The sequence below is a fragment of the Pelodiscus sinensis genome, chromosome 23 (genome assembly GCF_052426305.1).
Source record: "Pelodiscus sinensis isolate ZL-2025 chromosome 23, ASM5242630v1, whole genome shotgun sequence".
Classification (NCBI taxonomy): domain Eukaryota; kingdom Metazoa; phylum Chordata; order Testudines; family Trionychidae; genus Pelodiscus; species Pelodiscus sinensis.
The window spans coordinates 17,327,699-17,343,453 of record NC_143074.1 but is presented as its reverse complement, the minus strand read 5'-3'; the positions used below and the strand labels follow the sequence as shown (position 1 = coordinate 17,343,453).

General features: G+C 48.1%; 1 protein-coding gene across 4 annotated transcripts; it reads right to left on the bottom strand.

The window, feature by feature from the left end:
• Window positions 1-996: 996 nt before the first annotated feature.
• LOC102444294 (uncharacterized) lies at window positions 997-14,468 on the bottom strand. Of its 4 annotated transcripts, none has more exons than XM_006123745.5 (3): window positions 13,788-14,468; window positions 7,147-7,248; window positions 997-4,565 (listed from the first exon to the last, which is right to left on the bottom strand). In XM_006123745.5, the coding sequence occupies exons 2-3, from the start codon at window positions 7,166-7,168 to the stop codon at window positions 3,658-3,660; spliced, it is 930 nt and encodes a 309-aa protein (XP_006123807.3). In that variant the 5' UTR covers window positions 7,169-7,248; window positions 13,788-14,468; the 3' UTR covers window positions 997-3,657. The 4 variants fall into 4 exon arrangements, with proteins under 4 accessions (XP_006123807.3, XP_075761775.2, XP_006123806.3 ...); XM_006123744.5 differs by having other exon boundaries at window positions 998-4,568; window positions 13,788-14,152; XM_075905659.2 differs by lacking the exon at window positions 13,788-14,468 and adding an exon at window positions 13,225-13,733 and having other exon boundaries at window positions 998-4,568.
• Window positions 14,469-15,755: the final 1,287 nt, after the last annotated feature.

Sequence of the window (15,755 nt, the reverse complement as noted above, 5' to 3'; positions counted from 1 at the left end):
GGTCACCGAGAACGAAAATTGTGCTTAAAATTGTTGATTGGCTCTAGTTTTCAAGATATGCTATTGGATCAGTATATACGACCCTTGATTTGCGAATGGCGGAGGATAAGTGAGTTATAAAGGGAAGGGATCTCAATTTAAACCAGAAATGACTAAAATACATCTGTGACTGGATCTATGAATAAATCTATGACTGGGTTTGGACAGTACTTGCTTTTTAGGCAAAACAATGAATGATGCAGTCTGAAGCTGGTATTGCATGATACATGATATGAATTGCATGATGTTATTCCTAGAAGTCATGGATGATGCAATCATAACGAAGCTTACATCACTCTGCTGAACAAATTGCCCTGTATCAGCTCTAGAAATCATACAGTGTTGTGCTCTCTTATTTGTCAGTGTTTGATTTTGCAAAGGGACACATTTCTGTTTAGCCAAAGTGAGCAGAGATGCCTCGTACTTGTGTGAACAGTGCAGATAACTTCTGCTATGTTTGTGGTGAAGTGACTTTTACATCACAAAAGCGCAGTATAACCACTATGGTTAAGAAAGCCTATCACCTTTATTTTGGCTGCAAAATTGGAGACCAGGACAAGAGGTGGGCCCCACACATATGCTGCAACACTTGTGCAACAAATCTTTGCTAGTGGTTGAACAGGAAAAGGAAATCTATGCCTTTTGCAGTGCCAATGATTTGGAGAGAGCCAACAGATCATACCAGCAATTGTTACTTCTGCATGGTGCCTCCAGTTGGGAAAGGTGTGTCAAAGAAGAAAAAGTGGACTGTGCATTATCCAAACATTCCATCAGCTATACGCCCAGTACCCCACGGAGAAGGACTGCCGGTTCCTGATAAACCAGAATCATTCTCACTTGAGTCAGACGAGGAAGAGGATGAAACTTCTGGTCCTGAACCATCAATGTCACAGAACCCACATTTTCTCCCATCCTCCTCCTCTGAACCACACTTCATAACACAAGGTGCACTGAATGACCTTGTCAGGGACCTTTTGTTTCATAATAAATTTTATTTATATAACCCTTTTGCTGATTTTTAAAGTGTTACATAAACAGGACAAGTGAAATATCATCATGTAAAGCAACCATAAACACACGAAAAGACCTAGATTTATGATTAAAACTCTACTATCTACACAATATACATAGACGTAAAGTGTAAAAACTTAAATATCTTGGAAACAGCAGCCGATCAGTTGTTTTAATTATCATATTTGAATTCAGCACATCAAAATACATAATAAATAGCACATTTTATCTCTGAAGCAGATGACTTCTAAAAAATTGTAGACCAGAGTTATCATTGTAGACGGAGCAGGAGACCTGTCAGGATGCCACCGGTGAATCCAGACCGCTACAACCATCAAGGGATCAGACATACTTATGCTTAGCAAGACTTATAGGCTACGTCTACACTGGCAACTTCTTGTGCAAGAACTCTTTTGCGGAAGAGTTCTTGTGCAAAAACTCTTCTATAAGAGAGCATCTACACTGGCATGTGCTTTTGCGCAAGAGCATCCATGCCAGTGTAAACGCTCTATTGTGCAAGAAAGCTCTGATAGCCATTTTAACCATAGAGCTTTCTTGCGCAAGAAATTCATGTTGCCTGTCTACACTGGCCTCTTGCGCAAGAACAGTTGTGCAAGAGGGCTTATTCCTGAGCGGGAGCATCATAGTTTTTGCGCAAGAAGCCCTGATTTTATGCAGTAGAACGTCAGTTTACCTGCACAAGAATACACGGCCAATATAGACAGGCAACAAGTTTTTGCGCAAGAGCGTCTGCTTTGGCGTAAGATCGCACCAGTGTAGACACAGCCAATACTGTGTAGAGCAGGGGTGGGGAACCTAAAGCTCAGGGGCCGAATGTGGCCCCTGGCTTGCCTGGATCCAGTCCCCAAGGCTCAGGGCTCCCTCCCCAGCATTGGAGAGCCCACACTGTTGCTCTAGCCTCCCAGCCATACCCCACAGGGCTGGAGCACACAAAAATCTAGTAGTCTGCCACCGCCCCCCCCCCCACCACCACCACACACACCCCCAAGGTTCTGGTGTGCGAGGGAAATGAGGAGAATGTCTCTCTCCTTCTCAGTCAGGAGCTGCCACAATGAGGGGTTTGGGGTGTTTTTGGTTTTGGGGAATTTTTGGGGGGGCTTCTCCCTTGTGCATGGCCTCCGACTAATTTTTCTGTGGGTGTGTGGTCCCCCCAAAAGTAGAGTCTAAGGCTACGGCTAGACAGAGGCACTATTTCAAGATCCTGGAAGGATCCTGAAATAGCTATTCCACGTCTCTAGCCACACCCATTATTTCAAATTCTCTCTCAAAATAATGGGCGCACTATTCTGGTGTCCCTGTAACCCTCATTCCACGAGGGTTAAGGTCTTGTTGGAATAGCACTTGATTTCGAGGTACGGATGCATTGTAGATGCACCCTAAGGGGAGAGGAAAAGCCTCTGAAAAGGAGAAGCAGAGGCATTGCTTAGAAAAGAATTTTATCGCACATCCCCTTGTCACAGCCCCTCTCCCTCACAAAGCAGCATTAGCCACCCAGCAAGATACCCCCTGAAGATTTCTGTCCCTCCCTCCTTCAAGAGGCAGAAAGACCCTAGGAATTCTGTACAATCACAGGACCAGTCCCTCAACTGATGCTTATGGATATAGCTCTATGGACTTCGAAGGCACGTCACAGATTTGCAGCTGCTATGGAACCGGCCCACCCTGTTCATCAGCATCACTTGTTCTCCTGGCACATTTCAAAGGCAGTGGAGCGGAATCTTGTCAGATGGAGCAGTCACAGGTCTGACTCCCCCAGACATTTCCCTGCCTCATTGGCATCCTCTCGAAACCAGGTATAAAAGTTCCACTCACACACACCATGACGTCCGAGGCCACCATTTTACCGGTGGGACCATTTTTTCCTGTATTCGCCCACCCCTCTCTGAAGTTTGCACATGACCCCAGTCTGCTAGCAGAGTCCTGAGCAAAGGCACCAGCCATGGAAAGAGGCTTCTGGAGACCACTGGTTGTCCAGGTTTGAATTCTAACCGAGGAAGCGGTGACACTGCCAAGCTTCACACAAGCTTGTTAAGCCACTCTATCTTGTGACCTGCTGTACCTTTCACAGGCAGGCCCATGCTAGTATTAGCATGCTCAGGTAGCTAAACGAGAGCAGTGTTCCCTCTAAGTTTTTCCATGTATGTGTAGAATAAATTTTGTTGTGCACCAAGCCATGTGCAGATATGCACCACCAATAGAAACATAGGCTGCTGGCTGTGGTCAGCTGTGGGCACTCTGCCTATCAGCTGGGCAGCATGCGAATCTCTCCTGGGTGACTACCCAGGCACTCAGCTTACCTGGAACACTGAATGGGAGCCCCGTTTTTAAAAGAGTCTCTTAGGCATGAGAGATACAGTCAGGCCCAATATCGACAAGTCCTGTGACACCTTATAGACTTGTCATGCATCTGACAAAGTGGGTCTTTGCCCACAAAAGCTTATGTTCCAATAAATGTTAGTCTACAAGGTGCCAATGGATTCCTCGTTGTTTATGCGGATTCAAATTAACACGGCTACCCCTCCGATTCTTGTTAGCCAGCCCCAATGACACTAGCTTCTCTAGGCATATCCAGTAGATTGTCTATCTTCAGCAAACCATACCTCCTTCCAGATACGGTTCAGGCCTTATGGCGAGCACTGGTAGGCTCCTCGCCGAGACCCACAACGTGTCCGGTACCCTGCCACTGTGATAGATGCCACTTAAAATGTCGGACACCAGACGGGACGTCAAGTTGTGCAGGGAATTTTCCCCAGCCTGGCCTCTGGTGTTTGTCAGGAGGGCGAGGGTAGTCTCAGTGGCAAAAGGGCTTCCATCGAACGAGCGCTGTATGGTCACCACCGTGCCATAAGGTGCAAACTTCTCCCTCTCATAAATAACAGAGAGATACAGCCCAGTCTTCGGGTGCTCTCCCCAAGGAGGTGGAATCCTCTTGTAGTCTTGTACCTGGACTCTCACTGAATGAGGCAGACCTTTTCCTGTGGCCAGCAGGGAGAGGGTCCATCTTGAGAGGCAAACGAGCGTATTCCTCGCATCCCCCAGCCCAACAGCCACCAAAGAGACTCCAAACCCCTCAGGATGGTCAGCCCAACGCAGGCCGTTCACGCTGCTCTGGAGAGCACGCCATGTTGTTTCCAGCTGGCTTGGGAAAAGACGACAAAATGGGCTGAGTCTTTTGTCCAGTAAACAAACTCCATTACAGCCGAGGGCCCTGCAGTGACTCAAGGGCCCTCGGCCGGTGTTGCCGTAAATCAGGAAGAGAGAGACAAGGATGAAAACAAGGCACAGGATGCCTGCAAGTCTGACAGACGACAAGAAGTCAGAGTCTTCCGGCCGCAGCGAAACAGGCTCAGAGGATGCTGAGGAAGCTTGGCTTCCTCTGGATTCCGTCTCCACTGGATGCCTAGGCTGACGATTCAGGGATGCTGGTAGGTTCATGTAGTAGCTATCGCTTTCCTCAGATGGCTCCTTCTCAGGTGGCAGGTTTTGGTCTTCTACTACTGGAAGCAAGAAAATAAAAATACCATCAGCCAGATGGGAGAAGCATGCAAGAGGCCCAATCCATCCTCCATTAGCCAGCTTTCCATTGAAGTCACTGGAACACAACAAGGACAGGACTGAAGTAACAGGGTGGGCAGCCTTAGCCTAGCATGCCTGATGACAGGACAGGAAACCAGAGGATTCACATTCTGTTCCAAGATCCAAATTATTCCTTATCTGCCAGGGTGACTCCTTCATGTTTGCAAAGCTTTTCAAAGTGGAGGAGTGCCACTATGGTTCACGAAGGCTGTTTTTCAGCAGCCTTAAATCAAGGGGATTAACCCTAATCCATTCACACACGACTGATGGTTAAACACTTCCATGATGTGGTAAAAAGGAGGGAGTCCGGGGCGAGAAGGAAAGGGACAGGAGAGAGGCAGCAGCAAGAATCTAATGACTTTGGAGGAGAGATCCAGAAACAAAACTACTCACAAAGGAGAAGGCAATGTACAGCCTGTGTGTGTTTGTGCACAAAAACACACTCTCCCCTGCCACACCATGATTGACCAAACTGAAAATACATCTGCCTCACTTGGCCTTGAATGACGGGCAGGCAAGAGTGTTAAGAAACCCTACAGAAACAAATTTCAGAGGAGTAGCTGCGATTCAGAAAAAAAAAAAAAAAAAAAAATCACTGTAGCAACTTAGGGTTGCTACACTGCAGGGCTTGACACAGATCAATTTGAGTTAATTGCGTATCTTATTTCATATACAGAGCGTCTACACAGCACTTATTTCGAAACAGAGCACTCCTCCTCCGATTTCCCTTATTTCTCGTACAATGAGGATTACAGCAGTCGGAGTAAGAAGTCCTCTAGCCTGACAGCGTTTTGACACTATTTTGAACTGCCTGCCTGCTGTGTAGACACGGACTATGTTATTTTGGAATAATTTCAGTGTAGATGTACTTAGAGACTAACAGTTTTATTTGGGCATCAGCTTTTGTGGGCTGGAACCCACTTTATCATATACATGAAATGGAAACTTCAGTTTGACCGAGACATAGCCACACAACGTGTATCTACAATCTACTAATGTGATATATGCCCTCATGTGAGAGCAATGCCTCTCTGCCATGTACGTTGGCCAAACCGGACGATCTCCATGCAAAAGAAGAAATGGACACAAATCAGACGTCAAGAACAGTAACATTCAAAAATGAGTCAGAGAGCACTTCAGGTTCTCTGGACTCTCAATAACAGACCTGGAAGTTGCCAGACTTGAGTAAAATAACTTCAAAAAACAGAGTGCAGCTTGAACCGGCAGAGCTGGAATTCAGATGCAAACTTGACACTCTCAGACTGGGTCTGAGCAGGGACTGGGAGTGGCTAGCTCACAGCAAAAAAAATCACTTTCCCTCTTTTTGTACCCTCACCTTTTTACCATGTCTTGGAAGTAGGCCACTTCCACCCTGATTGAATTGGCCTCATTAACACTGGCCCTCTGCACAGTAACACTCCCATCTCTGCATGTACACACACTTAAATTTTTTAAAGGTACTGTCATACCGTACTCCCCAACCCCTTGACTAGGGTTGCCAGGTGTCCATTATTCACCTGGACAGTTCAGTATTTTCACTTCCTGTCTGGTTAAAAAAAAAAAATCAGAAGATACTGGACACCTAAGATGGCCGCTATTTTCTGATTTTTTTTCCCCAGCCAGGAGGCAAAAATGCCGGGCACCTGGCAACCCTACAAACACTCAGTGCCTGGCTTCCACTCCCACCCACAGGCCCCAACACCCTCAGCCTCCCCGATCCCAGACCCCATGCTTACCTGGTTCTGCATGGCTACCAGCAAAAAGACCAAAGGGGAAGCAATGACTCCCCTGGGTCTTAGTGCACAACTTCTCCCCTGTTCCTATCCCTGCACTCACTCTTAAAGGGGACATGCTGTTTTAATGCTATTTAATTTTAATTTTTTTGTTTTGTTTTTTGCTCAATAAGTCTTGGAGTCCTTTTTTTTCCTCAACAACTTTGGTTCCCCCGCTCTTTATTTTCCCTTCAACAATATTTCCTCAGTGGTTTTTTTTGGAGGGGGTGGGAGGGAGTGGTGTTCAGTATTTTTGTTTCAACCATCTGGCAACCCTACCCTTGACTTGAAGGGAGGGTGGTACAACAGAACCTGTAAGAAACTTAAGTTACTTTTACCTCTGCCCAAATCAACAAGTGACTGCTCTCAAATTTAAATTTACAGGACATTTGGTTATATTAATCACTTGAGAAAGGCTGAGTTTTGACTCGAACATCACAGGTTTTGCTGTTCTTTAAATGAAACACGAGGCACAACTACGCAAGCTTATTTAACTGCTCTTTATTGCACCCCATCTTCTCAGTGAATTAATTAACACAAGTTAAGCAGTAATGCTCAAGAGGTGAGCACTGAGGGGGGGGGGGGGACAAAGTCATATCCTGCATGTCCTGTCCCACCCAGAATATCTAGATGCTCCCCGGCTAAGACTTAAACCAGATTTGCCAATACTGAGCTAACCGTCTCTCTCAGATGTTTGCAAGCCAGATCTAAAGGCAAAGCCACTTACCTTCCCCTTGGAGCCCAGACATCCTTGGCCCAGTCCCAACACAGCTTCTCCGAGCCTCCTGCGCTCCTGACTTCCCCACAGGAATCGGTTCCCTCAAGAGGCCTGGAGCAAAAGGATGTCACAGTGAGTGACCCAAGCTGCCAAGTGGGGATGCTTTGCACCCAGTCACTGGGCAATCTTGCTGAACTTCCCTTGTTCTGCTCCCCAGCTGGCAGACACAAAGCTTGGTGCAAACGCAGTACAGCAGTGGACACTAACCAGTCGATTGGGAGCTACCGGTAGATCTTGGAGCCTCTGACAGGTGATCTTGACTGGTTTGGCCAGGAAGCTATCAAGCACTAGCACGTCAGTTGCCCCTCCCCCTACTCCTGCCTTGGATCGGCCCACCTTGGATCTGCCCCCCTGAGGGCCTCCTAGTTGCTGTGCAATGGTATGGGAGGGAGAAGAGGGGGGTGTTGATGTCAGGGTGTCCCTTCTTCCCCCACTTCTGTACCTGATGTCCACACAGAGAGAAGGGGATGGAGGAAGCTTAGCATGGAAATTTCCATCACTCACACACTCTGTGTGCGCGCGCATGAGATTCTCTCTCTCACACACACACACACACACACACTCCTTCACTCTCATCTCCTGACCCAACAGATACGTGGGGGGTTGTTGTTGCTCCTTTTACTGTTTGCAAAGTGTGTCCATTTTGGTTTTTTGACTGGTCTGTGCATTTCATCCTTTTCATTTCTTTCTTACACTTTCATTTAATTCTTTGAGGAGTGAGTTCTAAAATGCCTAACCTGTCGTGGCTGGAGTCATTATCCCCATGGTAATTGCTGCTCCTGGAAGTGGCTGGCATGTCCCTGAAGCCCCTGAGAAAGGCAGGGTGGAGGGAGGGATCTCCACATGCTGTCCTTGCCTACAGACACTACTCCTGCAGCTCCCATTGATCAGTAATGGGGAACCGTGGCCAGTAGAAGCTGTGAACTCAGTGCCTGTAGATGAGGGGTAGGACATGGCGCTATGGAGCCACTGCTGAACATGCCAGCTGCTTTCAGGAGTGGTGCAGGGCCAGGACAGGAGTAAGCTGCCTTAACCCCACTGCTGTACCACCCAGAAGCTGTCTCAGTTAAACAGTGCCCAGCCAGAGCCTGCTTCCTGAACTCCTATCCCAGCCCTGAACCTCCTCCTACACCCAACCTCCTGCCCCAGATGCGAGTCGCCCTGCACCCAAACTCCTTCCCAGAGCTTGCACCCTGAACCCCCTCCTGGACCAAGCCCCGAGCTCCTCCCACACTCCAAACCCATTGGCCCAAGACCAGAGCCTGCACCCCAACCTCTTACTGCAGCCTGGTGCAAATGAGGGAGTATGGGGGGGGGGGGAAGGAAGGGAGGATGGAGTGAGCAGGGTGAGGCCTCAGAGAAGGGGTGGAGGAGGGGCAGGGCCCCGAAGAAGGGGCAGGAAGGAAGTGGGGCAGGGGTATTTGGGTTCGAGGTAGATCTTACATTGAAAAAGTGATTGTGTGGTTAAAAAGGTTGGAGACCCCTGCAGGACAGTATTGTGGCACAGTTGTGTGCTGGCTGGCCTGGGTGTGTTGCCAAGCCAGACACCCATGAGGGAGTGTGTGTTTCTTTCAGAGCAGGGGGGGGGGGGGGGGAGAAAGGACCCCGCTCTCAAGAAACTGAGGGTGGAGGGTGTGTTTCCAGTCAGCAGAGAAGGCAAAATTGTTTTGAAGTCAGGAGGAGGAGCTGCCTCCTTCCTGTAATAAATAACCGGTTCTGTTTACTGCACTCGTGTTCACATTGTCATTCCAGGGATTCTTCCAGCATGTGCTGCCCGCCAGGGAGACTCTTATCAGGCAACAGTAGAAACGCAAGAGCAGCAAACCAGATAAGAGCAGAAATTAGAGATGGGCCCCAAACCCAACCCTCAATCTAAACTCAAGAGATTCAAGGGTGTCAAAAATCCAATTCTGCATCCCACCTCCTTCCCCCTGGAGCCAGACCAGAAGACATGTGTGCGTGCTCATTTTGTTACTCCGTCTCCAGAAAGCCAGCAAGTTGGAACATCCCTTCCTAGCGTTGGCAAACGCCTTGTGCCAGCAGCATCCTGCAGTGCTTGCTCAACAGCTATTGATAAATCCAGGTTATCTGAATATCAAAGCCAGATAGAGACTGTGTTGTGAGATGCACATGGGAGTTACCTGTGTTGATTTAATTAATTTCATTTTTATATATATATATATATATATATATATATATATATATATATATATAGGGGGGGTTGGCAGTTATGGTGTTGCTGGCTAAAAGGTTAAATCATTCTTAGTTTTTGCAGGTACCAAGACTCCATGGCTGTAAACAGCCCCCCTGGCAAATACAGGAGATGGCCTCCTCAGTTCCTTTTAGGGGGTATCTTGCAGCTCCAGGTGGGAACTCTGAAACAAAGGGCTTGCGGTCTGTGATAAGCCGAGACTTCAGGGAGACAGGTCAGCAGAAGACTCAAGAGAACAGAGAGTGCGGAGGCAATCTCGCAGGAAATAAGTTTGGTTTCATTCAAAATTTCCCGTGAAACTAAAGTTTAGCAGCATTGACACTGGGAGGAAAACTGGTTTAAATGAAACCTGGTTTTTGGTGGGAAGAACTTCCCACATGAAGAATTTCAGCCATCTGCACGGTTCCTTCTAACACTCCCCTTTGACAAGTTGGGGCCCACCCTTCTTTCAGCTCATGGTAGTGAGAGTCATTTCTGTAGCCCAAGAGGTTTTTGTGGTGAAGGGAAGCTGCTCTGTTGACCAACTCTCCTCTTTTCTGGTCCAGGCATGGGTCTGGAACTGGTGTCAACTCCACCATCATCAACCAATGACAGTGAAACCTGGACACTTAAGAAGACATGCTCAAAAGTTAGATGCTTGCGGAGAACTTTAAGAGTAAGCTTATGAGGGAAGGAAGATGAACAAAGAGGTCATAAAAATGCTAAAGCAAGGTCTCTGTTGCAAATAGTTTGTTAGAGAAGAAACAGACGACCCAGGAGCAGATAAGTCTTTATTGCCCAAGCATGTTTACCTTGGATATTCAACACAACGTCCAAGCGGCAACAAATCAGCACCAGTTATACTCTTTCACTTATTTTAGTATGCTAATTCGCACGATTATTACTTTTCTTAAAACCTTATTTAGTAAATATTAATTCCCATAAAATGAACATTAACAAATTAATACAATTATACCTGCTCCTAATTACTATTTACAAAATTTCTAATTAAATTTACACTTTTTTACACTACAAACTTTCTAAGTCAACAGGTTACAGAAATTAGACAAAAAATTAACCCTGAAGATATTTTATACAGAGCCAATGAAGATAAGCAAAAGACACAACAAAGTAAAGCGATTCCATATTTATTTGGTTTCCTAGGCTACAAGAACATGTTTATACATCAGAAAGGATAATACCGGTTTTGACCGGACTCCTAATCTATCTTCCCAAACAAAAAGGAAAAAGCATGTTTAAAGGGTAATGCTGTGGCTAATCCCTTAACCACGAATGTAGAACCATTTCAGATCCCTATTAAATTTTACATATCCCAATAGTTTATAAGAAAAGACATCAATGGCTAAGTCATGTGTTATGAATGAATCAGAACCAACTACCGATTATGGCTCTCAGCTGGAAGCCAGAAAACCCAATGAGAAAAATGGATAGATGTAGGATGACTTGGAAGCGTACGATTATCCAGTGACACAGGAAAAAATCATTTGACATGGGAGGACTTAGGTTACGTGGCCGCTGATAAAAAGCCTGGAGGATGTGGGTAACCCAATGTGCTGAAAAGCATGGGATGGAAGAAGGCCTACAGTCCCTTCAGCTGGAGATCTCAGCCTGGGACACTGACCACACGCTTCCCCCCCCCCCCCTTCCATTCAGGACACAACCTGAAGCCGTGTGCATCAATGTACTACACCAGTCATGGAGGGTCCCATGCTACAAGAGAAGGGCTGGGGGATGGCAAGTGATGGCTCCATGGATAGTGTTCGGTTCCTATGCCAATGGAAGCTAGGTAAGTCCCTAGACAGAAGCAGTGGTAGAAGACAGGAATGTGGATTTACAGAGACTTGGTGGCAGTGTGGCAAGAGGATAGACCCCAGCACACAGCAATGGGTTCTGCACATGACAAGACCAGGGCTACAGGAGCCATCGGTGTGCCAGGACCAAGGTGTGGAAAGGCAAGCCAGAGAGGGAGAGATTCATAAAGAGCTGGGTCCCAAATATAGCCATGAATTTCTGCATGGCCAAAGCCCTACCAGAATGTGGGGAAGATTCAAGATCCAGGGGGGACGCTGGTGCCCAGCTGAAGCATTCAGGACTGGAATCCCATCAGTTCGTCCCTCATCCTCCTCCCGCCCTGCCCTCTGCTGCTTGGCAACAGAGAGAGCCAGCGAGCACAGGCACTGCCTCTGGACCATGCCTCAATCATTGGTCGGCCACCTGTCGCATAGACAGAGAGCAGATGGGATGTTTTTCCTCATTTCCCGTCTGAAAAAAAGACTCACGCCAGGTTAATGGGGGGAGGGAAGCAAAACCACAGATGGGAGGAGCGGGGTAGTAGAGTCACCTAAAGAAGCCAGGCCCTGATTGTACAGGGAAGAAGAACAAGAGATTCTTCCAAGAACTCGGTTCCTTCGAGATTTGTCCTGAGGTCTGGGGACCTCACACGTACCCCTGAAGGTGAATTTCCCTTGAGCACCACAAGTTCAAGAACAAAATGTAACTTTCCTCGAGTAGACTGGTTTGCAGCTAGCCCCTAATTTCCAACATAAGTCAAACAGGACCTGAGACCGCAGGCCCAGAAGAGCATTCCCTATTGAAGAGGGGGTGCTGTCCAGTCGGCATGCATTGTTAAGAACTTCCATGCTCTGCTCACTGACACATTCCCACTCAGGAACACACCAGCCCCTCAGGCCCCAGGCCTCAGACACAGGCACCCTCCAAGAAATGCTTTTAAGGCCCGAGGCCTGTGTCAAGTTCCTGGGAGGAAGTTCGCTTATCCTGGGGAGAGTGTGAAATGACCTCTTTTGCCATAGTGCGCCCAGGAAACTCAGTGTTTCCCTGGGAGGGACCTTTGTGCAGGCCACGGTTTTTCCTGGGGTGAACCCTTTTATGTGGCTTACAAAAAAAAAAAAAAAAAAAAAAGGGACTCGGGGCAGGTGCGGATGCCAGAATTATTCTTCATCCAACCAGGCCAAAATTCAAAAGCTAGAGTGAAAGTAAAAACAGCTCCATTTTCACTGAGGCACAAGCCTAATTGTGCACATGGAACCACGACAGGGTGGATTTGAGCCTGGGACCAATGGAGCTTAATGTAGGAGCCTCTACAGCTTGAGCTATAAAGTCAGCTGGCTCTCAGCTTATGCTGTAGATCTCACTTGTTCTTATTTCTCGCTGTAAGTGGTCTAAGTGCCACTCCATGGGACAGTGAGCCACACTAGGTACATGCACACTAAGTCTCCGGCTCCCAGTGAATGTGTGTGCTGTGAACTCTGCCACACCGCCCCCAGTCAGGCAGCTTCTAGAAAAACTGCAAGGGCCTCCTAGGACATTGGCAGTAAAGTTGTCAGACCCGCTCTGCGTGCCACTTTGCAAGAGGCAGGCAGGTTTGCAGTGACCGAGTTCTGAGAAAGGGGGAGAATTAGACACACTCCAGGCAGAGCGGAGCAATTCTCCCAAAGATACAGAGACAGGGTTTAAAGGGAGAGCTTGCTTCCCAGTGGAAACAAGAGGCAGGCACCTCAGGGACAGTAGGGCACTTCCAGCTACATTCAGAACCAGAACCAAAATCCACCGCTCAGACCCATCTTTTGATAACATACAAGTCAGCCCCTGGGAATGGCTTACCTCAGCCTGGAAGTCACAGAACCTCTCTCCTCCATCAAATCTACTCTCTTGCTACAATCTCTCCCGCTGGGACCCACACTTCATACACCTCTCAGTTATTTTGAAGGTGGCCAACCCAGCCTTCAATGAGGCCATTAACCTAGTTTTCTTCAGCCATCCTTTCAGTTAAATCATTAGACATGCACTCAGGTTACCTGGGATCAATCACTGGTTGCCCGTGTGAGCCTGGGCAAATCACTTAGTCGATGCCTCAGTTTCCCCCCACCTATAAAACAGAAACACTCAGCTAGCAGAGGTGCTAGGGAATAAATTCACTCGTGTTTATAAGGTATTCCGGGACTATAGCAGCAAGCTTATAAGTAAGGCAAACAAAACTCTCATCAGACCCACCCAGTCTACTTTGCCAACATCTCTGCAGGCTTGCTGAGGCAAGACCCTTCTTCCTTACACCAGTTTTACATGTTTGATTTCAGAGGCATTACCCCTGAATTAGGTAGGCTCTGTTTCCTTAACCTCCCCATGAAGCAGCATGCACAGCCCTGGCACTGTGCTGGCGAGCACCAAATAAGACAGAGCTTACATTCCTCAGCATTCAGAGCAGGCACTAAACCCAGTGCCCTGGTTGTAAGGGACCTGGAGGAGAGGTGGATTGGGGGCAGCCAAAAGGAAAACCTCAGACCCTTCAGCTGTTCATTGAAGAAAACACAGTCCATCCAAGACCACAAGTCCAAAAAAGAAATGAGATGTAAACATTTACCTCATCCGCCTCACGACTCCACACAGCTCCTTACCCTGCAAACTTCCTCAGCCTCTCAATTAAGCTCAGGCAGGTGAAGTTTTCCTCAGGTGTGTTGCCACCTGAAACTCTTCTTCCTGAAGCCAAGGTGTCCGCTTGGTCTTAACACCCACCTCATCCCTCTTTGTAGATCCCAGGAGCGCCAGTCAAAGCTATCTTCCTACCACAGGGTTGGCTTGCATCTGAGGGGGCCTTTCTCACCTCAGCCCATGGATTTGCATAGAGAACCCCCCAGCTATGGGCTTTCTAGCCTCAGCTTCAAGGGCCTCTTTCAGTGGGTAAATGTGTAAATATTCGCCTTTCATCTGAGGCTGACAAAATGGAGTGATAAAGGACATCTCCCAACCCAAGTGGGTAGACAAAGCCATTTCATTTGCCACATTTTAGAGCTTGGGAAACTGAGGCACAGAGCAGGAAGGTCATCCATAGCATAGCTGGGACTATAGTCAGGGTCCTAACAACATCCAAGTCCTCTGTTCCAACCCTTCAATGAACTAAGTCTCTAGTTGACAGAAGGGTGCAATGTGTTGGACCCACCTATAGTAGACAGTCAGTATGTGTATTCAGCCTCCCTTCTGCCAACAGGAGCCTGGCACCCAAGCTGGTAACAACAAAGAACCCAAGGCAAGGTTCCCACTAATCATTTCCATCCATGTGCGGAATAAATTTTATGTGCACCGAGGCATGTGTGAATGTGCACCATCAGTAGAAACTAAACCTAATTGTGGGTGTCTGCTAAGGCATTGGAATCTCTCCTGAGCCTCCACCCAGGCTCACGGCTGAGTGTGAACACTTCTCAGCAGGTTCTCACGGGGACATCAAGAGCTGCATTATTTTAAAACACAGGCCCCTGAGAGATGCCTGCACCTCCCACATTTGTGTGCTTTCATGGGCATGGTGATTGTGCACACAGCCATAGGCATGCACATGCACCAGATTCCAGCACATAGTCAAGTTATTTTGCATGCACACCCTGGGCCTCCGGTACAAACATTTGGCCCCTCACCTCAAGGTTATGGATTCCGGCAACATCCCCAAGATCTGGATGGGAGATGGGTTATCAGAGCACAGCACAGAGCTAGTCTCTTGCATCATCCCAGGCAGGAAGCTGGGCTCCCTAACACACCCACAGTGTTCTCAGAGAGCCTGTGTAGAGCAGACAAGGCCCGTTAGGTGAGAGCGGCCTGTGATAAGTGATATAATCGCTGAGAGGCCCCGTGAGCCATAGCTCCAGCCTCCAAGCATGGTCCGGGGTGATCTGGAAGTGGGGAGGGATAGCTCAGTGGTTTGAGCACTAGCCTGCTAAACCCAGGGTTGTGAGTTCAATCCTTGTGGAGGCCATTTGGAGCAAAAATTTGTCAAGGATGGTACTTGGTCCTGCTGGGAAGGCAAAGGCAAGGACTGGACTCAATGACCTTTCAAGGTCGGCTCTAGGAGATAGGCAATCTCCATTAATTTAAGGAAGTTATTGGGAGTGCCTTCAATCAAGGCACAGAGTCAAAGGTACAGTTTGAGTTTGAGATGATGAATTGGATTGATCCTCTGCACTGCTCAGGTATTGGCACAGCCTGGCCAAACCCTCCACGGCACTGTCACCTTGCTCAGCACTGGGAAGTTGGCTGTTGCCAAGGGCTTACAGAGCAAACATATGAGCTGGGGCATGGCTGAGAAGGCCAGAGCCCCCCCCCCCAAATTCATAGGCTGGGACTCCTAACCCCCCAGCTGGGTGTCTATCAGACTGGCCACCTGGCTCTCCTGCCAGTGCCACAGGCTGCTGCCTGGTGGCTAGCCCCGCGGGGATCTGGGGACTCATGGGGCAGGTCTGGGGGGGTGAGCACTGGTCAGGAAATAGGGGCAGCAGTGCCAGCAGGAGGCTATGCAGCTGGGCTGGCAGACAACAAGCTGAGGTTAGGAGGGAGCTTCCCACTA